Below are 24,628 nucleotides of genomic sequence, written 5' to 3'. Positions count from 1 at the left end.
ACTAAACAATAGTATTCTGCTGCATGTGCGGTGGTGAGCGGCTATATGGAGGGGGAAAAGTTCTGCCCCCAACATACTTATACACAGACATTGGGAGACTGTACGGCACAGTTGGCTGAGCTGAAAGCTCTGTTGTTAGCCTTGGAACATGTGGATCCGGCGATAGATACACTGCTGGTTTGTGATTCCTATTACTGTGTTCATTCTTTCAATGAATACTTACATTACTGGAGGTTGAATGGGTTCAGAGATTTCAAGGGTAACACCATTAAACACAAATTGCTGTGGGGGAAGGTTGGGGATTTGAAGGAAACGCTTCCTAAAGTCCATGTTGTGCATACACTTGGACACCAGCGCGTTGGAATACACGTTGCTGGGAATACTTTGGCTGATGAAGCCGCAAAATCGGCAGTGGCAGTTGCCACTGTGGCCGCAGTAACTCGTTCGAGTTCCAAACCAGACACAGACATTTTGGCTGCCATAAAGGCTACGGCTGATGGCACACCATTTCCTAAAGGATTCCCTTCTAAATATAGTTACTGCATGGGTGGTATGCTGAACGCCGTAGTTAAAATTCCAGGCTTTGGTGCACGTGAAATGCCTAATAAAATTGAGCGACCTCGATTAATTACTGCAGCGCATGAGGGGGCGGCTTCTGCACATGCAGGCGTGGCTGCCACCATTTCACTCTTACAGGCTCGTTATTGGTGGCCTGGTCTCTATAAGGAGACAAAGCAGTATGTCCTTTGTTGAGATATCTGCCAACAAATTAAAGTTTCCATGGCTAGACGCCCGCAGCAGACGCCCCTTCTGATATCAAATAAACCTTTACAGTGTGTGTACTTGGATCATTGTGGTCCGCTGACACCAGATAGTGCATACATATATGTATTGGTTGCTGTAGATTTGTGCTCCAGATTTGTGTGGGTCTGGCCACAGCGCTCGGCTGACGCTCTAACTGTTATTAAAGATTTGCTCATCTTTGTCGATACATATGCAGTTGCGGCTTTTCACTCGGACCAGGGCCCTGCTTTTGCCTCTAAGGCATTCAGGGACACCATGGCTTAGTTGGGGGTCAAGCTCCAGTTCTCGTCTCCATTTCATCCCGAGGGAAATTCTGTTGTGGAGTGTTTAAATTGTGATTTAAAGCAATCCTTAACGGCCAGAGTTATAGGTACGGGTCATAGTTGGCTAGCCCACCTGTATGGAGTGCAGAGAGCACTTAATAACTTGCCTTGACGGTCCCTGGGGGGGTCGTACTTCATATGAGTGCCTGTTTGGAACACAAATGTATGTTCCTGATCTAGATGGTCCTGGTGTGGAGACGGCAGATACGCCCTTTGACATAAATGATTGTGTCACTGTTTTACAGGATTTACAGCAGTTCCGTGAAGAGAACTCTTCTGCCAGTGCTGCCTCCACAGGAATTAAGGATGAACCAGTGACGCCTACTGGTTGGATTCCCAGAATTGGGGATTTTGTGCGTGAAAAGGTCGTAGTGAAAAAATAATTTGGCCCTTCCTATCGAGTGCCAGTCCCTGTGCTAGGGGTCCACGGCACAAGAACTGTGATTTTGCCACCGTTGCAAGGGGCCAAAGGAAATCGCCTTGTTTCCATTGACAATGTCAAGTTACAACATGTGGTGATTCTGCACAGCAGACCAAGGGGAACGCCCAGTAGTTCCGGAATCCCTCTCACTACTGGTGACGAAGTTCTGCTGCAGGTGATTTGCACCAACGCTATTTCCTCTCCGAGCTTGGGGAGGGTGGAAGCTGATCTTGCGATTGTTCCACTGACGGCGAATAATTTGGAACCTTTTGATCAAGTTGCTGTAAGTTCTACTAATGTTGCTGAACATGTGGTCTACAGTGTGCCAAGGCGAGAGCCACCATCTGCTTCTTTGTTTACAGTTGCACCTTTTGCGAGAACTACCTCCGGATGCTTTAACACCACTGATGATACCGTGTCTGACTCCTCGTCCTCTTCAACACCAGCCCTGGGTCCACGTAAGCTGCTGTGTTGGCTTAAACATACATATTTTGTTGTTCCTTGGGACTATCTGTGGCTTTTCATGACTGTGATGACTTTTTTCCTATGGCTGGGGTTTGTAGTTACCTTTTTTCTGGTGATACATGGTCATTTTCAGGTGGCGCGGTCATCAGCAGAAATACAGTCCCTATTAAATACTAACTTTCTGAGCCACTTTGGTGAACTCGTGGGACGTATATTTAATGCATCCAGCACTGCTGGAATTGCACATTTTTTCAAAGCCGTTGGTGTTGGTTTTGCTCATACCTTCTCTTCCATATTCGGTTTGATACCTTTGGCTATTCATTCTATTTTCGGAAGAATTTTTGGGGGATTTCCGATTACTCTGGCTTTGTTGGCTGGTGTTTTGCTGTTGCTGTTGTTCTTCCGCAATGGCACTCCCACCCCAATGAGATCCAATAATGGCACTCCCGTCAGCGCAGCTGTGTCGTGAACGCATGATGCAGCATTTTGGAGCAACACTCCTAGGACAGTTGGGGTGCGACTGGTCTCTGTCATTCCGACCAGTTTTGGATTGTGTGCAACCCGTGTTTCGGTGCCTTTGGTGCTCGTTTGAACATGCACTGGCTCTCTGTCTCTCACTGAAGCGCCCCCCAGTGGTTGATGCTCATCTGTTGATGTTCCCGATTAGTTCTCATTCCCAGACTTGTGCACTGCGGTTGCGTTTGCTTCGTGAGGCGGTTTATGAGATTCCCTTCCTGGAGGAAGATGGTATTGTCTCATTCGTAGGCCCTGCACGGGGTGCCGCCCTGGATGGTTCTGGGGCTTTGGAACACACCTGCTCCATGATAGTTTTTGGCGTGGATTTTCCAGTGTTGACATCTGTCGAAGTGGAGGATCTCCTGCTTTCCGTGGCTTCCGTCTAAGAATTAGATTTTTTGTAATTGACATTGTATCGAATTTGGCTTTACAGTCACATGCTTACAAAATTAAATTGGTTTTCTGCTTTGATGTCCTCTGGACTTGTCGAAATATATTTGGTATAATTTTTGTATCTGGGGCATATTTTTATATTGTTGGAACCACTTGCTACCGACAGGGGGAGGGTGTAGTGTGGTCAGTTTTATGTATCCTTTGCGCGTTAGCTTTAGGCGTTAGGCCTTTATGCACTTTGCCCTGGATGTATTTTATTCCTTTGCTCGCAGCAGGAGCCTCTGTGCACTTTGCTCTAAATGATTTTTATTAAGCTTCGTACTGTTATTTTTTCAAATAGCCAGTTCTACGGTCTTGTTTTATTTTTTATATCACACTGTTTAGCCTACTTCAGCACTGGAGTTTTCAATAACACATTCTTGTTCACTCTGTGCTTCAGTCAAGGATACAGTCTGGTACATTGCCGATAGACGTGGTAGGAGTTTAGTCTTTGGCATTCTTGCGTAGGGACATTTTGTGATCACACTGACATGTTAGTTATAAAAACACTTCCTTGTCCTAATACAAGAAAGAGGGAGATTCCGACCAGGGAATCACAACTAGACGCTGACTGCCTCGTTGCAGATGCTGAAACAGATCACAGGCCTTTGCTCAGGTATGAGGGTTGATGGCTTCCCAGGGAATCTAAAAGACAAGTTAGAAGCTTAACATGCTGTGCTCAAAATAGAACTAACTGAGAGAGAGTAGAATTTATTAACACCATGATAGCGTTATTCTTATGTTTCACTCTCCTTGTGACTATTTCAATCCTACTGTGTTGTATGGTTCTGGTTATTGCGGCTCACGACTTAATATCTAAAATGCAGTTGTTTTATTAAAACAATCTATAAAACTCAAACTGCCTTTGTCATTTGTATATGAGATCATACTGTAAATGAGAGAGTTGGTTTGGATCTGAGTGACCACGACTTCCCTGAGAAGTTCCAAAGATGTCATGCGCTCGGCTGCCCAATCATCTCTTCCCCTCGGGAGAGATGAGGCACTGCTAGTTAGCAGGAGCAAAACCGGATTTGGGGTGACAGTGGTCCTTCCAAGTGGGTAAGACTTAGTCCCCCCACACCAGGAACAACCCTGCTACCTAGAAATCCAGTAGTCTCATTTAGGATAATGAGAGCCCACGCAACACCATGACTCAAAGCTTAATTGAAGAAAAACAAATTGTAATGTCTGGGTCCAACACTCGATGACAAGAGTATGCAGAACATGTATATCCATAGCCACTTCTGCTACAAACACATTGTTCCTATGTGTGACAGTTTCCACTCAATCCTACTAGACGGTTACAAAATCGGGGTTTCAAAGTTGTGACTTTGTTGATCTGAAAGCAAGATAAACATTCCAGGCACACCAAATCGTACAGATAAATCTCTTTACTTAACTGAGATTGTAAGATCTTATCCACTATTCTAGCAAACAGATTAAGCAAAGCTGAGGATCAGAAAGCCATCATGGGGACGACATCTGCATCAGCAGCCCATATGTTGAGACTTAATTGACCTAGCAGTGACCCCTGCAAATCCAATATCAATTTACACACTAGAGGTTGGAAGAGGTTTCCTCAAGCCAGTTCAGGCACTGTATAAATCCCAAACTGCAAGAGTACTGGTTGTTGAGGATTGAACATAAGTGTTTGAACATACAGAGAGAAATTAGACAAGGGTATTCTCTTCCGCCAATATTCTTTTATTTATTGAAACTCTGGCATAACTACCAACAAAGGATAAGAGAGTTGTGGAATTAGTTTACATTTTTGTATTTCAAACTGAATATTTGGCAAAGAAATAAAAATAAGAACTTTTGATCTGGAATGTAAAATATGAGCCTCTGTAGATTTGTACAGAAATGAGAAACTTGCATATTACAGTAACTCGCTTATGATTTGAATACAGCACCAGACCATAAAGTGACCAATGTCAGCAAACAATTTCCTGAAAAATGGCAGAATTTACCACTGACAATTTATAGGTCGAATAACTTGTTGAAAATATTAATCTTATACTTAATCGTATACTTACTTTTTCAATGTAATCCCCTTGAGCTCTGACAACAGTGTAGCCTAAATTTAAGTCCAGGTGAGTAGCTTTTTGTGGGCTTTGAGGGATGTAAAGGTTTTGTGGAAGAAGCAAGGGGTTTCATTAGAAAAGGAGGTCTTTTCCATTATTGAATATTTAATTCATTTGCTGGTCCTTTCATTTGAAGAATTGTGCATCATTAATAACCAATCTGTTTGAGCTATGCTGAGTAATCTATGTAAAGGGAATTACTCGTTTAAGTTTATCCTTCTCACTATTGAAAAAAAAGTACATCTGAAACTCCTAAAGTCTACAGCCAAAGTATGGTTAGACGATGGAAGAATTTCAGGGACCCCGTAATACTGGAACCTTTGGAATTCACAGGGCACTCCTTACTGTTTGATACATTGTCCTAGTCTACCATTACGTGCATTATGCCTTGATTTATTTGGGGGCATGAAGCTCAGGTCGTGGGAGTTTCTTTACACCAATGGCTGGGGCATACTGTCAAGGTTAGAGTTGACATCTTGAATAGTAGCAAAACAATTTCGAAATGAAAAGGAAGCAAATGATATGTGATTAGTACTGCATGATGGGACCATGAGATGAAAGGAAAATGAACGATGGTATATGGGCAAGCGTAACAAAACAGCGGAAGAGATGGCTCCTGTGGAACGACTCTCAGCTGGACCCTTGGCAATGCCAGAGTGTAAAGATCTATGGCTAGTATCAATGAACATGTTGTATTCCATTGTTGAATTTGTCACACTTCAGAAAAACCTCATTCTCCATTTGATCCCATGGATGTCTAAAAACTCTCTGAGGGAAAAGAGAAGATGCTTTATGCCCAAAATGTGAAAAGTCAAAAGTGGATGATCTGTATATATTAGCTGTCCTGCTCTGGAACCTTTCTGCCAGAATGCAACTAGACCTGCTTCTTCTATTAGGATGTTTTGCTAAGTAGTTCCTTTGTGATATTATGGACTGATTACTAAGAGGCTATGATATTGTGGAAAAAGCAATATATACTCTTATTTCATGCTGTTGGCAAGGCGTGTAATTTGCCAAACGTGGGTTTTGAACCAGACACCTTTGGTATTTTAATAGTTGCAGTCTGTAAGGAGCATTTGCACATTTAAAATAAGTAGTTGAATAAGAAAAAAGCCAGACTTTGAGACCATTTGAAAGTTGGTTCAGAGTTGAAGACAAGTCTGAAGTGAATTTTCCTTGGATTATATATACACCATGCAAACAAACAGGTTGAGTGCCCTTTAGACTTCTGCACGAGTGTTCAGATGGATAGGTTATATGACCATTCATAAAAGGGTCTCTGGTGGTGATTAAGCCATCAGATGTTTAAATTATAAAAACTATTTTAAAATATGTTCTTCCTGGATGCTTCCATAGCTCCTAAACTTACAAAAACTCCTCTGAGGGAAATCAGATTTATCTAGTGTAGGAAGCTGGCCTGGTGTGTGGTGAGGGCCTATGGTGTTATCACTTTACACCAGGTACAGTTATCCTCTGCTAGTGAGGCGTAGGCAGTGTCTAGGAAGCCAGGGCTCTCTAGAGGTAGCTGTGGATGAGCATCCAAGACTTATCTAGGAGACACGCAAAACTTATGCAATACCACTTTTGTCACACAGCACTTATACACAAGAAAGAACCACACAGTGTTACAAAAATAAAAGGTACTTTATTATGGTAACAAATACTTAAATATTGTATAGGCAATACTCCACCAGAAGGTGAGTAAACACACTATTATATACACATTAGAAGGCAGGGACTGGCATACAGTGCAATAGAAAACAGTGAAATAACAGAAAGTAATGGTGACCCTAGGGAGAGACCAAACCAGATACTAAGTAAGTGGAATGCGAAAGTCAGTCCCCCACCCAAGGAAGTGGAATCTGTACAGGCTAGCTGGAGGAACTATGAACCCCAACAGGTAAGTATCAGGTTGCCCTCCCCCAGCAACCAGGAGAGAAGAGGGATGTACCTGGGTTTTCCCCAAACCCACAGGTAAGCTGTGGAAAAGGACTGTGCAAGACCAAGGCAAGACTGGAAGAACCCAATAGTGCACCCTGAAAGAAGAGGACCTGCAAAAGAAGGGGACCAAGTCCATTTTGAGTTGGAGATCCACTACCCACACTTCTGGAGTTGCAGGACCCGGTCGATGGTAAGGAGAAGGAATCAGCTGTGTAGCACTGGAGCAGGAGAGGAGTCCCAGAAGTGATACAGACGATGTCCCAAGACGGAAGAAGAGTTGCAGTCAGTCAGGGGTGTGGAAAAACCACCAACAAGCCTTGGCAAAGGCATGAGTTGCAAATGAAGAGTTGCAGAGCTGCCGGAGACCAGCAAGTTCCAGGGGGACTCAACCAAAGGAGGGGAGTACCAAGTGACCCTAAGCAGTGAGGAGAGTCAGAAGAAGAGGAAACAGTCCGCACAGGCAACTCAGACAGCAGGCACAGGAGTCCCCATGAGTCCCACTCAGAATACCTGGAGAGGAGTTCCACGTCACTGGAGTAGCAGGCAGGAGACTGTGCTTTGCAGGGAAGAGCACTGGAGTCTGGGGCTACACGGAGCCGGAAGATCCCTTTGAGGAACAAACAAGCCTTGGTCGTTGCAAGAGTCGCGGTTCACAGGGGTGCCATCCTGCAAGGAGAGGCAAGGGCTCACCAGTCTCCCAAGTTGGACAGCTGGTAGAGAAGACCGAGGGGCCCACTCCAGACTACCACCTTGTTGTAGGATCCACACAGTGTTGCAGGAGAGAAGATCTATGCAGCCGGACATTGATGGAGTTGGTGCCTGCAGATGCAGGGGAGTGACTCGTTCACTCCAAGGGAGATTCCTTCTTGCTTCATGCAAAGGCTGAAGACTCGCTGCCCTCAGAGGATGCATAGCCAGGGAAATGTTGCAGTTGCTCAAAGGAGCCGGAGAAACAATATTGCTGAGCTGAGTCGTCGCTGGAGTTGCAGACTGTCTGTTCCCGGAGGGTCCAATTGCAGTCCTGGTGGCCAGAAGATGAAGCAAACAATGCAGGAGTTCCGCTGGAACCATGCATGTCGAACCTGAAGATCCACCATGGAGGGAGACCCTAAATACCCCAGGAAGGGGGACTGGTCACCTAGCAGGATGACCACCTATCAGGAGGGGGCTGTTACGTCACCTGCTTGACCTGGCCACTCATATGTTCCCAGGGGCCTCTGCCCACCTTGGATTCAAGATGGCAGAATCAAGGGGCTACCTCGAGGAGCTCTGGGCACCACCCCTGGGGTGGTGATAGACAGGGGAGTGGTCACTCCCCTTTTCATTGCCCTGTTTCGCATACAAGCAGGGACCCGGTAACCCTGGACTGGGGCAAACCAGTTTATGCAAGGAGGGCACCAAATGTGCCCTTCAAAGCATACCAGGGGTTTGGGAAGGCTACCCCTCCCAAGCCACGTAACACCTATTGCCTCCCTTTCCCAAAAGAAATAATTTGTTCTGCCTTCCTCTGCTTGAGCAGCTAAGAAGCAGGAGGGCAGAAACCGGTCTATGGGGTGGCAGCCGCATGGGCTGCCCCGAAAACCCTTTGTTTAAGGAGCGCCCAGAGTGCATGCAATCATACAGCCAATAATGGCAACAGTACTGGGGTATGATTCCAACATGTTTGATACCAAATATGCCTAGGTTCAGAGTTACCATTATGTAGCTGGACACAGGTAAGTGACCTGTGTCCAGTACACAGGTAAAATGGCTTCCCCGCACTTACCAAGTCTAGGAAATTGGAGCTGGAGGGCCTGCCACAGAAGTGATTTAGTGACCAGGTGCAATGACCTATAGTGAAAGGGGGCATGCACCTCTTCCCAAAGGCTGCAGTGGCAGACCTACAGTCACATTTTGCATGGGCTCCTACTGGTGGCACAATACATGCTGCTGCAGCCCATGGGTAACCCGTGGTGCCCCAATTCCCAGGGTACATAGGTACCACATACTAGGGACTTACACAAGGGCACCAGTATGCCAATTGTGGGGTGTGCGAAGCCCTAAGCAACCAAATTTGGAAGGAGAGAGCACAGTCACTAGGGTCCTGGTTAGCAGCATCCCAGTCAACAGTCAAAACATACTGACAGCAGGCACAAAGTTGGGGTAACATGCCAAGAAAAGGGTTCTTTCCTACGTCTAGCCTCTGGATCTTTAAGACTAAAGCCAACGTCCAGTCCCACTGGTCCTACAGATCCCTTCTTCTAAAGAAGCCCCTTTTTGTTCAGTTTTTCCCCTGTGAATCACAGAAGTCTAGCTTCCATGACATTCAGAAAATCACCCCTAGATCTTGGGTACAAGTGAGAGCAGAATCAAAGGCCCCGGCCATGTGCCATGCAGACAGCAAGTTGACATCTTCTCCTTGTTTTCTGTCAAGCCAATAGTGGTATGAGTTACAGGCACTACATGGAAAAAGAGTAAACTAGTTGTGGTTGGTGGCTAGCCAAATCTGCCCATCTCCAATACGTTCCCCAAAAAAGTCCTTCTCATCTCTTGAGGTCTCTAGTCAAAGCAATCCCAGAACATCTCTATTCCAGAAATATTTTAAAATGGCAGAAAACTGCTTAAGATGTGGGAGCTTCAAAAGCCTGGCGGTGAGCTTGACTATTACAATGAGGTACTTTCCCCTTCCAAGCAGTGAAAGACAAAATCAAACCGGTATTGTTTCCTCTGGCAAGCCCTGCTTGAGCCAACCTGGCTGGGAACAACCCAACTTCAAAGAGAAGGCTACGTTCTATCTCCGCATTCTCAAACAACGCAACTTCATAATTTCTGTCTCTCCTTTGTGTGGGTATTTGGTGTAATTTTCTCTCCCCTCACATTCCCCAGGTAAGGGTTGATTGGTGGTGGTTGTGGTGTTATTTAAAAACCCTGTCTTCCAGCATGGCAGCTGGTACAGATAGCACTATGTTTTCCAGAATGAACCAGAAAAAGGATGTTAAAAACTAATGTAGGTCACCTCTGAACTAAATAAATTTAACTACTGTCACCACCAAAGGGTAAAGCTGGGCAGGCCCATCTAAGTGGGCTGCTACAAGTCAGATGGAGACAATCAACTTTTCTAGAAATCATCATTGTGACTTTTACACTAAAGATCTATGTTTACCAAAATACAAGATTTTTAATATCTATCAATATTCTGCAAATATGGATCTTTTAGCCTTTTTCCTAACTCAAGTTAATGTAAAATGAATATTCTACTTAAAGCAGTTCCTTCCACATGTTAAAGGTTTCTGTAATCTTTTACAGCAAGGAAGCACCTTTGAATTCTGTTACTGCAGAGAAAATTCAGCCATATTTCTGGCATGTCTCCCTTTGACACCTTATGCACCTAGCATTTGTGGTTTTAAAGCATATTCTATAGGTGAGCTTCATATCAATATAGCTTTTAAGCACATCATAAAGGTTTATTCCTGCAATCTATTGCTGCAGCCTTGGCTTAATGCTATTCAGGGCTGACCTCACAACCCGGAGGCCAGGTTTTAAAATATCTATGTGAATGGTGTGAAGCCATACTGTAGTCGACCACTTTCAAATCTACCCCACCACCATCCCCACTTATCCCTTTCCCCAACCCCTCAAGCTCCAGCTCATCAATGTGCTAACCTTAAATTCACAATTTTAGATTCCAGCAATTGCTCTCATATTCAACCATGGCCTTCCAACTGGATATACTCCTGGCCTTGATGTGGGATTATGCTGGTTCTCTACTATCAAAAAGGTGAAATGTCAGATCCAAAAAAGACTGTTGCATTGCCATCCTGGATACAGAGGTGGAGCGCTTTGCAAAATATCCCCTCTCCCACATGCTCACCTGGGTCCCAGGGCATGAAATAAGACATGGGTCCCAGATGGGATTTAGAAAGGGGAAAGGAACCACTAACAATGTGATTGCACTAACAATGCTAGCAAACAGTGCCATAGGAAAACATATTCAGCATTATATTGTTGCTTTATAGACCTTTATAGACCACAGCAATGCCTTTGATTGACTCAGTAGGGGAATATTATGAAATAGTTTGCTAAGCTGTAGACACTACATAACGTGTGGGTCAGGATGCAGTTAATGAAAGGCTTTTTTTTCTAAAAAAAAAATCTCCTACTGATAATTACGTTTGCCAAGGTTATATCTTTTTAACCCCTTTTATCTGCTTTAGAAAATAAACAAGGAAAATATTGCTCATCTGTTAATTTGAAAAAAATTAAAATTATATCTTTTGTCTCTCAAGACAAAAGAAATGAAATTTTCCTGGTCCATAGGAAGGAAAAAATTAGCAGGTTCATATTTGGCATTATTTAGCTGCTCAGTTGATTCTGGTTCCACCCGGGCCCCCAACATGAATGTAGGGAAAGTAATGTGCAACTGTACTGTAAACTCCACACATCATATAGCACCATGTCAGCATCCCTGGTGCTAACATATTTCACTGCCAAAATTAATTTGATCATGCTAAATGAAAAAGGTACTTACCATTGGTAATGAACTGTCTGGTGGATACTCCACTGGCAGATTCCTCACAAGGCGCCAGACTGCATCCAGAAGCTCTTGCAATAGCTCTTCAGAGCGCACTCGTGGCACCATGAGGAGCCATCAATATCTTTATTTCTTCCTCAGCATGTGGCATTACGGAGCAATATAAGTTGCTACCATATACAATTTAGCTTTCATTCTTTTCCTATGCCTTCGGAGATAAAGGTGAGGCTGCCAAAAGGACAGAAGGATGGCAGTGTACGCACCCAAACTAAGCTGGGAGCGCATTACCAAAATCCGCAAGACTACTTCTCAGAGCAGGAAAATGGGCAAGTCGGCAAGGACATTGAGTGTAGACAGTAACCATCAAAAGTTTCTTACCAAAGATAAGTAATTGTTTCTTCTGATAGGCACTTCTACCCAGAGATTTCTCCCCATGTAAATCTGTACCAAAGAAGTACCTCCAAGGAAGAGAATCTGAGGAGGTTAACGCAGAACGTTTGGCAGTCTGACCTGACAAAATTACCATCTATGCAGACTACAAAGTCAAGGCAGTAGGGCCTGGTGCAGGTGTGGACTGAAGCAGCTATCAGTGCCAGACAGGTGTTCAGAATGGGAACACCACTGAACAATGCCAAAGAAGCAGCCTTCACATTGTTGGAATGTACCCATAAGCCTATAGGAGGACCTTCAAGGCAAGGGCATAGCACAATGTAATGCATAGGACAACCTGCTGGGAAATCGTTCTCTTCCAGACTGTCTTGACCTACCTCAAAATATCAAAGGCAAGAAACAACTGAATGTCAACAGAATGGTCCCAACTCCTGCCAATGTAGAAGCAATGCAGCTTCTTCTCCTTGGTAGGAAGAGGAGGACAGGAAAACACTGAAAAGGTAGTGGACTACACAATATGAAATAGAAAAGGCACCTGTGACCGAAAGGAGGCCAACATTCAGAGCGCCATATTCTACAGTTAGCACAAGGCAAACCGATTATGAACAGAAAGTGTCTGCAACTCACAGACACAACAAGCAGAAGCAACAGCATTAAGGTAGACTGTTTTTAGTGTAAAAAGTCTCAAAGACCAACTGTGCATAGGCTCAAGTGGTGAACTCATAAAAAAAAGTGAGTAACAAACTAACAGCCCACAAACGATGCGTTACAGAAGACACATCACAACAGATGATTTGAAGAAGAAACTTTGACCCTGTAAACAAAGAAAATTCAGCAAATACGCCAGGTGACTTTCATAATGCCCAGAGCAAAGCCTCGATGGGGCAAAAAAGTACAAATCATCAGATAACTGTGGCTTGGGCAGGTCAACTTTATTTTTGGAGCACCAAATCACATAACAGGATCAGCCTTAAGTTGAAGGCAATCAAATTATGCTGTTCAAACTTCAAGCATAAAGCTGGAGGCTTTCGAGATTCAGACAAAGCACTTGCCCTGACAGTACAAGAGAATATTCTCCTGAGTGAAAGAGAAATATAACAAACAGATGCAACAGCTCTAAATACAACATCCCCTGAGAACAGTCCAGCACAATCAAGATCAGCTATGCACAAGTCCTACCTCACCTGTGTCAACTTTAGGAATTAGGAGAATGAGTAGAAACAAAGACAGTGGGGTATGAAGTCCCACATCATGCAAAACACATCTCTCGGAGCCCCTACACCTGAAACTGCAAGGTGCAGAACAGCAGACTGAACATTTTCATGAGGGGTCAAATTACTTCTGGATGGAGATGCTACTCATAATTGTCAAGATGGCACCTCTCCAGTCATCTGCATAGTACCATAACCTCAGTGCTTCCAGACACACTTTGCAAGAACACACCCTGCTCTGTCTGATGATATACATTGCTGCGGTATTCGTCCTGTGAATCCGAACCATCTAGCTGCAGATCCAGGGCAGGAAAAGGCTTAAAAGCCAAGAGAACTTCCTACAGCTTGAGCAATTATTCACCTCTATTCTACAGGGTACCAGGGACCCTAAGTATCAATGATGTCCATAAAACCCTGCCACCTGATGGATGAGACACTGATCACAAGCGTGGCAACTCATCAGCTGAAAGGCACCAGAAAACTCCAGGAGCAACTTCATCATCAATCAAACTCTGCTCTGATGATATCAATGCCAGAGTTGGGGGAAGGATGTCATTGGTTATTGCACCTGTCCCGGGAACAGTATCAGGAGAAGAGGGCTTTAGGGTACAGTTTTTGGGGCTTTTACTAAGAGCATTTATCCTTTCAATGCTCTCACTTAGACAGCATACTTGTTGGAGGAGATGGAGAGCGTGGACTGCCCTTACTGTCTTAGGCCCAAACCATAAAGAGCTTGGCATCCCCCTCCTTGATCACCTTAGAGTGTATAAGGCAACACTTACTGCATGACCCAGAGTTGTGCTTGTGGTGCAAGCATCAAATAACAAGCATTTACAATGCATCGGGTCTCGCGTTTGCTCGTGTTAGAGCCGATCGCGTTGTAAACTCCTAACCCGACTTTTCACCTATCGGGCAAAAGTGCATTTATGCACGTAACCCGAAAAAGTGAAATCAAGCAGGTAAAGCGCTCGACTTCTGCCAAGCGAGATCGGGCTCGTAAATTAGTTTAAAAAAAAAGTCCACGAGCCCGATGGAAAACAGCGAGCCTCGCATGTTTTCTGTACTTGGTCGCTGCGCTAGAGGAGGGCTAGCCACCGGAAAAGGCATGACGTATGCGTGCCTTCCACTAATGAAAGCAAGCCGATTTAATTAGGGAAGCCCACGAATCAATAAAAAGCACTGACGTGAAGTTGACAGGGCTGGGTGCCCTTTTCTAAATACAAAAAAGTCTCCCTGCTATACGCGAGCGCATGCAAAGCAGACTCGACCCTAAAAAGCACTGACGTGAAGTTGACAGGGCTCGGAGCCCTTTTCTAAATACTAAAGAGTCTCCCTGCTATACGCATGCGCGACCCTAAAAATGGTTATAAAAGAATCACACCATTTGAAGGCAGATCTCGAGGGAGCTCATGCCTGTAAAGTATACTAAAGTGTACTGCCAAGCAATACAGTTTCAATGAAAATCAGTAGAAAGCAAGGAGAGGAGCACTGGATTGATGTCAAAGGCAGCAGAAAAAAATGAACTGCCAGCATTTACTCTGGTGCCTCATAGCACAGCTACTCCTCACATCCTGGGGAAGACCGGGAACCACAAAGCCACCTACATGTGATGAGTAACTTCTGCAACGGTCTCCATCACCCGTCTGGCACCTAGGTTGGAGATTTCTCATCTGAGATGAAATGTCGAATTCTGTTAATCAGCTGGTTAATAATTGCCTACGAATTCTTTTACTGAAATATAATTGAAATTGTTCATAGTCACGCATTGAAATTTCAAGTAAGGCTTTTAAGAAAATTTCTTATGAAAAGGTAAAATACAAAAATAATTGAAAGGATGGCAGTAACCCTCACAAATGGCTAGAAGTACTAGCTGTGAGTCAGAAGAATGAATTATTTAAATACATTTGTGTTCGCTGCTGCAAGAAGAAAATGGGTCAGATTTAGATTTCATTATTCTCCTGTAAAAGACATTTTTAAACAGTGTAATGTGTCAGATATCATAACTGTGCTGAATATGAGAGTTACGAAATGAGGATTTTACTTCTACTATATATTTGTTCCACTTTATTAGGGCTAAGTAAAATCTATAAAAAAAACATTTTTTTAACTGAGGGCCTGATTGAGATCTTGGTGGTGTTCCACCAAGACGCGTCAAAGGCAGACCCGAAAAGGCTGTCAACTCAACATGTTGTGCTTGCTGTATTTAGATGTTACAGCTCTGCAAGCAGATTGACTGGTGACAGATTTCTAACGGAAGGAGATGGCGGAAAAACCCAATGGACTTCGTACAATGGCAGGGACTATGGAAGGGAGGTAAGTGAAACACACACACACAATACCTTAGCCATATGTGTAACCCTGCACTACACACCATGTACACACAATATCCCATTGCCATTCCAACACAACCTGTACATGCAGAAAATACCAAATTGACATACATCCATGCCACAGTCTACACACACCATTGACACTGCACCCACATACGACACAACCACAACAACCAACACAACTATACACTTAGCTACACATGCACACTCACATTTAAGCACAACTACACACAACACTCACCTGAATGTGTCACACGGCAACACAATATACACAAAATCAGTCTCACATCCAAATGACACATACAGACACAACCACACCACCCACTCCTGCTACCTTCACCTCAACCAATACACACACACACACACACAATGGGGGTGTTGTGTTTTCTCTATGGGTCACTGGCAGTAGATGTTGTCCAGTCGAAGACTGGGTTGAAATGGGGAAAGAAAAGGGAGTTTTCACACCTTTTCCTTCCCAATCTTCCAACTCAGACCAGAAAGTGGACCGCCACTTTTTTCTTGGGGGTAAGGCACATCATAATCTGCACGGCAGGAAGGGGGTCTGAGGTCCCGCAGTCAGCCACTTTTCACTCTCCCACCGTCGACATGTGTGGTGTTTCTTGGCAGGGACAGCGGTTTGAATGCAGGTTTTGTCTATGGGACTGCCAACATCCAAATCTGGCTGGCGGACCATCATGGCGGCAAGCGCGTTTTTAATTGAAAAGTCGACGGCAGGACTATTAATGTCAAGATCTAAATCAGGACCTTAGTGTTAGCACCATACAGACTGCAATGACATTATGTTTGTGGTGCAATTCAAATATCATATGCACTTGGGCTGTAAAACTTCTACACAGGAAATATCAAATATTGGGACAAGCCCACCAAGAACTGTAAACAGTTGGGTGTAATACATATATACTAACTGTTTTCTCAGAGGTGAAAGTAGGGTTTTATCCAATGTAATATTTTTTTGTAATATTCTTTCTATTCTCTTTGCATTCTTGACTTTTTTATTACAATCTTTGGTGACTGTACTTTAGTTTGTGTATTGTTAGGCTAGCAATATAAGAATTCTAGTATTATGCATTTATATACATACAAAATAGTAATTTGTGCCTTCACAATAAAGTCTACGTGTACCTCTTCTTAACCACTCCTGCCATCTAATATCACACAAGACAACTGTATCATAACTAGATAGCATCCTTGTTTGGTAGTCACATCTCAAAGTTGCATCGCCTTCCATAATGCTTCCATCCACACAATCATGTAAGTACATGTGCTTGCTGGGCTAGGTCACTGCTAGGTCCTAGTTCACTACAGTGTAGATTAAACCACATGAAGTTGTTCAGCACAGAATGTTGGCATCAGGGGGCATTCCAGGAGCAGGTGGTTGACAATGTGTACCAATGCTGGAGAGCAGATGTGCAGTAGGCTGAATAAAGTTTTTTTCCTACCAATATGCTTGTAGCCGATTTAATAGTAATAGCGCCTCAATAGCACATACGTCTTAGAAAAGCATTGTATAAATATTATGTCACATGAAGAAATAGGATTCTGAAAGATAAAAAAGGTGGCACAGACAAGAATAGGGTGCATGGAGCATGTGTGGTCAAGCATACCTGAATAATAAAAGTATTTGGCCCCAAGTTATTTAGTCCTCAAACAAAATGTGCTCTATAAACCTCCAGATCTACACTCTGATTGCCTCTCTCAACCATAAAGGTTTCACCACTCATCATGAAATAATTCCCTTTTCCTTAACCACAGGGCTTATTAGACTGTAATTCAAGATAACTTACAAGTCTGGACAGGACACTGAATTATGTCATGAATCATGTCCTGAACTAACATTATCAACAATTCTGTATAATGTTACCTGCTCTGGGATTTTATTTTCAGTGACACTGTCCCGAACAGCCTGGTTCCATATAAAGGTCCTCGCACACTCAACAGGGGCACCTTCTATGGTCATCTGTCTCACCTTCTCTTGGTCTATAAAGCCAAAAAAAAAATGTGCCCATAATTTTACACAGAAATGGTTGACTCTCACATTGCCTTTTCGTGATAATCGGTCTTCAAACTGGGGGGCCTCAAGGGATCTCAGGGGGCTGGGGGGTTCCAGGCTCTGGCCAAAAGAAGGATTATGCAGATAATAGTGCTTTGTTTTAAGCAGAAACAGGTTTATTGAATTTCTAAAAAAAGGTAGCAGAACATAATTGCAATGTTTAAATAACTCTAGACATATTTAACCATAGCCAACTTGATAGAATAGTTCTGAAACATTCTGAGGGGGGGGGGGCAATGATTTTTTTTTTTTTTCCGCTGGGCGGGCGCGGCATTAACAAGTTTGAAAACCTCTGCAATACAGGAATAGCAAGGTGATAACCATAATTGCAACATTATTTAATTAAAGCAGCAATATCCATGAATAGTTCCAAAAAAACAGTATAATCAGTAAAGTATGAGTAGTATCCATACAATTACAGATAAGCCAGGGAAGAAGTGTCTTACAGAGACCACTAAAAGCCAAGGTTCGTTTACCACACAAGATAAATGTCAAACATCAACTGAAGATGTAAACTTCTGGTCACGATTATGTTGTCTGTAGTAATTTGTAATAAAATAATATGTGTGCAATTTGCAGGAAGCTTACGTCAAAAATAAAGGAGCTTGAAGGCAAACTCAGGAATAAAACAAGAAACACTCCACATATAAAAGACAGATTTGACACAACAAAAATTTAAACTGACAATCTCTCACCATCTTCAGACACTGCACTGTTAATCAAATCAAGTAACCCAACCGAATATCCAGCAGATCCTCCCTTATCAAACATTTCCAAAAACATTCTCCTAAATATACATGGTAGATCTGTGTCACAAAACATCTTGAACAATTCACAAGCCACTGCAGCCTACCCGTTTGACCCGAAGAATGCCTTCATCAGACAACTCAAGAAGAAACCAAACCTAGACCAATCTAATTCTGCCAAGTGCAGATCAATTTCTAATGGCCTATTCCAGAAAACTGATAGAAAGGGAGGTCTTCCAGCAGATTGAAACCTTTTCTGAGAAAAACTACCTACTCTCAGACCAGCAATCCAGTTTCTGGATAGAGGCATTGAGGAAGCGCTGCTATCTTCTCTAGATTGACCTGAAATTAACAGCAGACAATACTGAAGTGCAAGCAATATTACCTTTGGCCCTATTTGCAATCTTTGATACTGTTCATGATCAGGCGTCAGTACTGAGGCTCGGAAAGGATGGCCTAGGAATAGGAGGAAATACTTTACAATGGATCTTCTCCCATCTGAGAAAAACACTGATAATACCATAGCCCCCCTCACCTCTTCATGCCCCATTCCGCTGTGTTACAAAATGCTCAATTATTTACCCCCTTCTGTTCAAACTCCTGGGGTCCGCCGAAGCCTCCTCAGGGGGTCTGCGACTGCTTAGAAACTTAAATAATATTAACAGATTAGTTCCCCAGCTTGAAGTAATGAATCAGTGGGGGAGTCCCCGGATTCCAATAATGATTCAATGGTGGTCCTCGGGCTCCAGTAATGATAAAATGGGGGTCCAAAGAAGTCAAAAGGTTGGGAACCACTGTTCTAATCTCCCCCTTAATGCACCTGATCATTCAATCCCACAAGCTACAACTACGCAGATGGCACACAAATTATCCTATAACTGGAAAATGCCTAAGGACGTAGGCATATGTTGACTTGACAACTGCTTTCTACCAAGAAAACTACAAATAATCTAACCCCTCCCCCAAGACTGCTATTATAGCTCCACCAAAAAGAACACACACCAATGCCAAAAGCACAGCACTGGCTACCAATAGCAAAACACTGCAGTAGCCACAAAGCCATCTAACGAAAAGGCCTGTGGCAGCTATAGGCGAAACTCCAACGGTACTCTTAGAACAGGATTATACAATTAAGACTTGCATTTCACTCCATCCTTTCTGAAAAGGACCACCAGTTTAACAGAATTCTAGGTATAAGCAGCACATCACCGGAAATCATTTTCAGCTGAAATGGGAAACATACAAGACCATTTAAGAATCAGAAAAGGGGAGAAACCCTGTTTTTCCTCCCAAGATGATAATGCAGAAAACTTAGGATTTCTGGCACAAGCCAAAGCTGAAGGGCAGAAATAGTGTGTGAGACAATACAGTGGCAGTGGAACTGGAACTAGTTCAAAAAGGATAACAGCCAACAAAATGTTGTGTTTTTTTCTTTCCAATTTAACTCTATTCAAACAGGAGCAAAGGTAAATTTCAATTAAGAGTAGGGAATGAAAAAATGACGAACTGCCTCTTATTCTTTTATTATTTAGATATTCTAATGATAAAAGAAAAGGAAGCAGTTTTTTTTAAATGTGTTTGTCTTCGGACTTCTGTATTCTTTCCAGTGTATGTCGTTTTAGAATATGCTGTACTATGAACTAATAATCTGTTTGGCATACACATTCATCAGTGATATTTGTCTGATCCTCACTTTTGGGCATTTTGGCATCTGTGCACTATCTACCTGAACATGGGGAGCAACTATTCCTTTCACTGGGCTTGTGTTCCAATTATAAGTCCTTTAAACCTGAATGCTGGTCCAATTACATTTATGTACAGCACACTGGAAAACACCATTCAGACTGCTTGATGTAGTGTAAGTACAATGTCAGGAATACTGCATTGCAATGTACTGTAGTGTGACTACAAATACTTCTTACAGCGGAGAAGGCACAAAAGCACTCTGCAGACGGATGCCACGCTGTCTTGTACAGTCTGCTTGGTGGCAAGTTGTGAGTTTTTAGTGTGACCTGTGCAGGAGTGTTTTGGTGCTTTGCACGATGACCAGGGCTGTGTTTTTGTGTATGACCAGAGCTGTCTTCTTGTGTTGAAAGCTGATAAACCTTAACATACAGTGGACAAAAAAGTAGTGAGAGATATAACACTGAAGGTTACATGCACTTGTTCCTCATTGGAAAAGTGTGGGAATGGACGGAGACATGTTTTGGTGTTACTGGAGATTGACATGGAATGCTCATGCTGCATCACTGCAAAAGTGAAGCTGTCCTAGAGTGTGGACTACAGTGAAAGACAGATAGCTATGCAGGTCTTCAACCTTACCACCTTTCAAGGAGATTTGATTCTACGTAATATACAGATAAAGGTCATAAGAACTGTGGTGTCTACTTATGAAGAGGGCATACTACTGAGTTGGACTTCTAAGAAGTATACAAATAAAATGAATATGCAATACTTTTCTAAAATGTAGTTAGAGAAGAACTTTTTAAACACCCCTTAGCAAGCCTAATCTCGAAACAGGACAAGTTACCAATTTTATTAAATAACGTAGAGCAAATAATACTGTAGGCAAACAGCACACAGTTACATAAATTAATCTTAATAGTTTTCCCCCAACCCACCAAAATTGGAATGTTTAGAGTGAGCAGATGTGATGGAAGGACCTTTCGGGTTGGTAAAAGAGAGATGGCATTTGGCTCATCTTTGCAGGGCAGATGGTCTTCTATTGTCATAAACACCTAAACTGGCACTGAAGGTATCAACTGTAGGAACGGCTTTCTTTGCAGCTTTTTTGAGGGACTGGCCCAAAGAACGCTTTGCTAAATTTTCATAAGTTTTAACTGCCAACGGGATGAATATTACATCTTTGAGGGATTCTAGAAAATTTGATAAACTGTAACCTTCTCATTATCCATGAGCTATCATATCACTCCAAGAGTCCAACAGGTGTTTTCAAGATTAAATACGTTTTATAAGATACAAAACAACAAATAGGACATGCAATTCGCACATTGTTAGATACACCGACTAGACATTGAGAAAGAAAAAAAAAATCATTTGTGAAAATCATAATGGCATGGCTGGTCCACAGAAGTGTCGGAGGTGGCTGTTTCTGATGATTTATTATCATCACAAGGACACACTTCCAAAAGAGAATGCGCTTGCTATAGAAGACTATATAGTACCAAGCACCATTGTGCCTTCATGCATTTATATCATTAGGATTATGTGCTTCTATATCAATTGCTGGACAATGTTTTAGCCATTATCATCTTTGAATTCCACATCTTCAAAATCTATCCCCCCTCCTACAGACTCAAACAACTGTGTTTAATCCCACCCTTCACACACAATCTGGACCCTTGCTTATTCATAAGACTGAGGATTTCTTTTTTTTAAATCCCTGTGGGGGGAGGAGAGGGGTCTAAGATGGCGTCCATGGCAGAGTGTTCCAGCGCAGCTCCACCACTCTGTCTCAACAAACTGCAGAGCTAGTCACTAAAAGGCTGCCTCTGAGCTCAGACTGAGTTGGGGCGGCCTCTGCTGAGCATCGGCAATATGACACAGAGTCTTTCCCCCGCCAGGAGGCAGCTTCCATTGGTGTGGGGAGACTAGTGGGCTGCAGTCCTGATCCAAGAGGATAGCTACCTTGGTTTAAAGAGGGTGAGTGACACTGCTCCCTGGGGCAGCAACCCAGAGCTGAGGCACCTCTACTCACTGCTGCACCGAATCATCCAGGAAGGGACTTCTTGTCTAAGGAGAGCTGGAACTAGTCTGCTGGACTGAAAGAGGGAAGACTCCGCTGAAAGCAGAGTGTGTGGTGCAGCACCTTCCCCCTGACTAGGAGCAGTCCTGATTGATGTGGCGAGAGCTTGCAGGCTACAGCCTTGATCCACGATGATGCCTATTGTGGTAATTGCAGCCTATTGTGGTTAAGCAATCCTTAACTACTGGGCCTTTCCACACTGGGACCAGATGCTGCCACACAGTACCTGGAGGCATTATGGATGACTAGATACAACAGGCTGTCATATGCCACCCAAGACCCTAAAGGCGGTGCAAGCAACCGCAAGAGGTAGTCGCTGTGAAGCCACTCAGACCACAAAACCCTGAGGATGCTGCTTCCCTTGACATCTGCTTGGCAACTATGGATTCTTCCAGAGTGCGCCACACCAGAGGATCGCCCCCATCAACACAACCCAGCAATGTAACAAATAATACCACCTGCCACCTTGATCATTTTCAAGCGGGCACACTCTCTAAGCAAAAGGGACCCCCTACACGAAGGCTAAGTCACCACCCCAAGATGGATAGTCTGGGCTACGATCCGTGCAGGAATCCATGACTGAGCCCCCATGGATATTGCGGGCGGCACTGGTGCGGACACAACACTTGACAATGTTGCAGAAGCTGCAAGAGGAGACAGACCAACATCCACAACATGGTGGCACAACGGCCCAAATAGGATAATATACTGAAAAAGGTGCTGATGAAGGTTCCAGCTGAACAGGCTGACACTGCCAGGGACGCCTTGTCCACACCACAGCCACCCCAGGAGACACACCAACCAGCCACAGAGTGTGCAGAGGTGCATGCTCTAGTTACCGGCGCATTCATGAAGTCCCTCTTTGGTTCCCTTCGGAAGGACATAGTGGCTCTCAAGAGGAGGTGGCATCAGATGTAAAAACCATAAAAGGACATTGTGTACAATGACCAGCAAGTAGCTATGCTAGAACAAACAAGCGACACCAGGGAGAAAGAACTTGATGCTCATAGATCGAAATATGGAGCTGGAAGTTCACCTAGAGGATCTTGAAAACCGGTCGCGATGCTCCAATATCAGAATTAAGAGTACCTCTTCAAATGGACGCTGGTTATCTAGAACAGTGGTTCCCAACCGTTTGACTTCTGTGGACCCCCACTTTTTCATTACTGGAACCTGGGGACCCCCACTGAATCATTATTGGACTCTGGGGACTCCCCTCTGAGTCATTATTGAAAGTTGGGGATGTAATATGTTAACACTAATTAATTTTCTAAGCAGTCATGGACTCCCTGTGGAGGCTTCGCAGACACCCAGGGGATTCCCGGACCACTGGTTGGGATTCACTGATCCAGAGGGCTATGCCATCGGCCTCTTCTGTCACCTCCTTCCGAATCTTCAGGAGAAGGACATTGTCCTTGACCACATACACAGAGCTGGTAGGCCAGCAACTAAACTGGGAATGCCACAGGATAGCCTGACACGTGTCCATCAAAACCAGTAGAAAGAAGCCATCGTGTCCGAGGGACATTATCAAAGCTCCAAAGAGTTTGAAGGGACAAAAGAATGGTTCTACCAGGACTTGTCACCCATTGCATTCCAATGCCATCGCTCACTCAAACAGGCCACCAACTTTCTGTGGGAAACCGGCCACCACATTTCTGCATGAAAAAGGGGTCAAGTACAAATGGGGACACCCCTTTAAACTGATCATCTTGTGTAACAATGAGACGTATATGATTCGCACCATGGAAGACGCAAGATCAATCTTAGGACTCAGCGAGACTTATGAAGCAAATGACTGAGCCAAACCACTACACCCCATTATGCGGCCCATGAGAAGGCAAGAGGGGACGCCAACCAGCCAAGAGCAACACCTAAAAACCCACAGCGGAAGAAAGACGTTGGGAGCGCTCTGTCCTACTGCACTGACTCCAGGCACATGAAGCTTCCTCAAACCCACTAGTCGAAGGCTGCTTGCAATCTGGGACACTGGCTTAGACCCCGGACTGAGGGAGATGAGCCTATTCCCTGGCCTCCATCGCCCTGAGAGTGTACCAACTTTCAGCACTGGGTTGGAAGAGACTGGCCAAACACTCTACCCCTGTTTTTGTCTGTTGTCCATCATGACAGACCCAGCAATTCCTCTGTACAAATCTACCATGGAGGGAGTAGTTGATTTACCAGTTATGCACCAGTTCTGTGTTACCCCCCACTTGAAGGTCTGGTGCTAGGGTGACTTGCATCTCTATGGCCAAGGCGGGACCAGAATGTCCATTGCCATCCATCTACCATGCACTGCAGCCCGGACTCCCTCCCTCTGCTCATATGCCCTCCTCAACATGCTCCACAACTCACACTGTGATGTATGGGTTCTACAGGAAACCCATCTTCTCAAAAAAAGACTGGAAACGTATGCAATCCTGCTGGTTTGTTGGACAATACTTCTCCTCAGGCCTGGTTAAAAAGACTGGAGTTGGGATACTACTAGCTACAACTTTCCAAGGCCAGGTCCTCCAGATGCAGGCAGAGATTCCCAGGTGACAGCTCTTGCTCCGGACCATGACTCCCTCCTCACATTTACACTGGCCACTCTCTATCCCCCAACGATCAGCAAGAGC

The 24,628-nt window shown here is 44.0% G+C and overlaps 1 protein-coding gene across 2 annotated transcripts in view; it reads right to left on the bottom strand.

Moving 5' to 3' along the window:
* POP1 (POP1 homolog, ribonuclease P/MRP subunit) overlaps positions 1 to 24,628 on the bottom strand; it is a 287,819-nt gene that overhangs the window by 80,709 nt on the left and 182,482 nt on the right. For both annotated transcript variants that reach the window (XM_069220529.1, XM_069220530.1), the window contains exon 12: positions 17,310 to 17,425. In XM_069220529.1, the coding sequence (XP_069076630.1) occupies positions 17,310 to 17,425 (116 nt within the window). The remainder of the gene's footprint in view (positions 1 to 17,309; positions 17,426 to 24,628) is intronic.

Source organism: Pleurodeles waltl, chromosome 2_2 (genome assembly GCF_031143425.1).
Source record: "Pleurodeles waltl isolate 20211129_DDA chromosome 2_2, aPleWal1.hap1.20221129, whole genome shotgun sequence".
In the NCBI taxonomy this organism is placed as follows: Eukaryota; Metazoa; Chordata; class Amphibia; order Caudata; family Salamandridae; genus Pleurodeles; species Pleurodeles waltl.
This window is presented reverse-complemented; position numbering and strand designations above follow the sequence as displayed.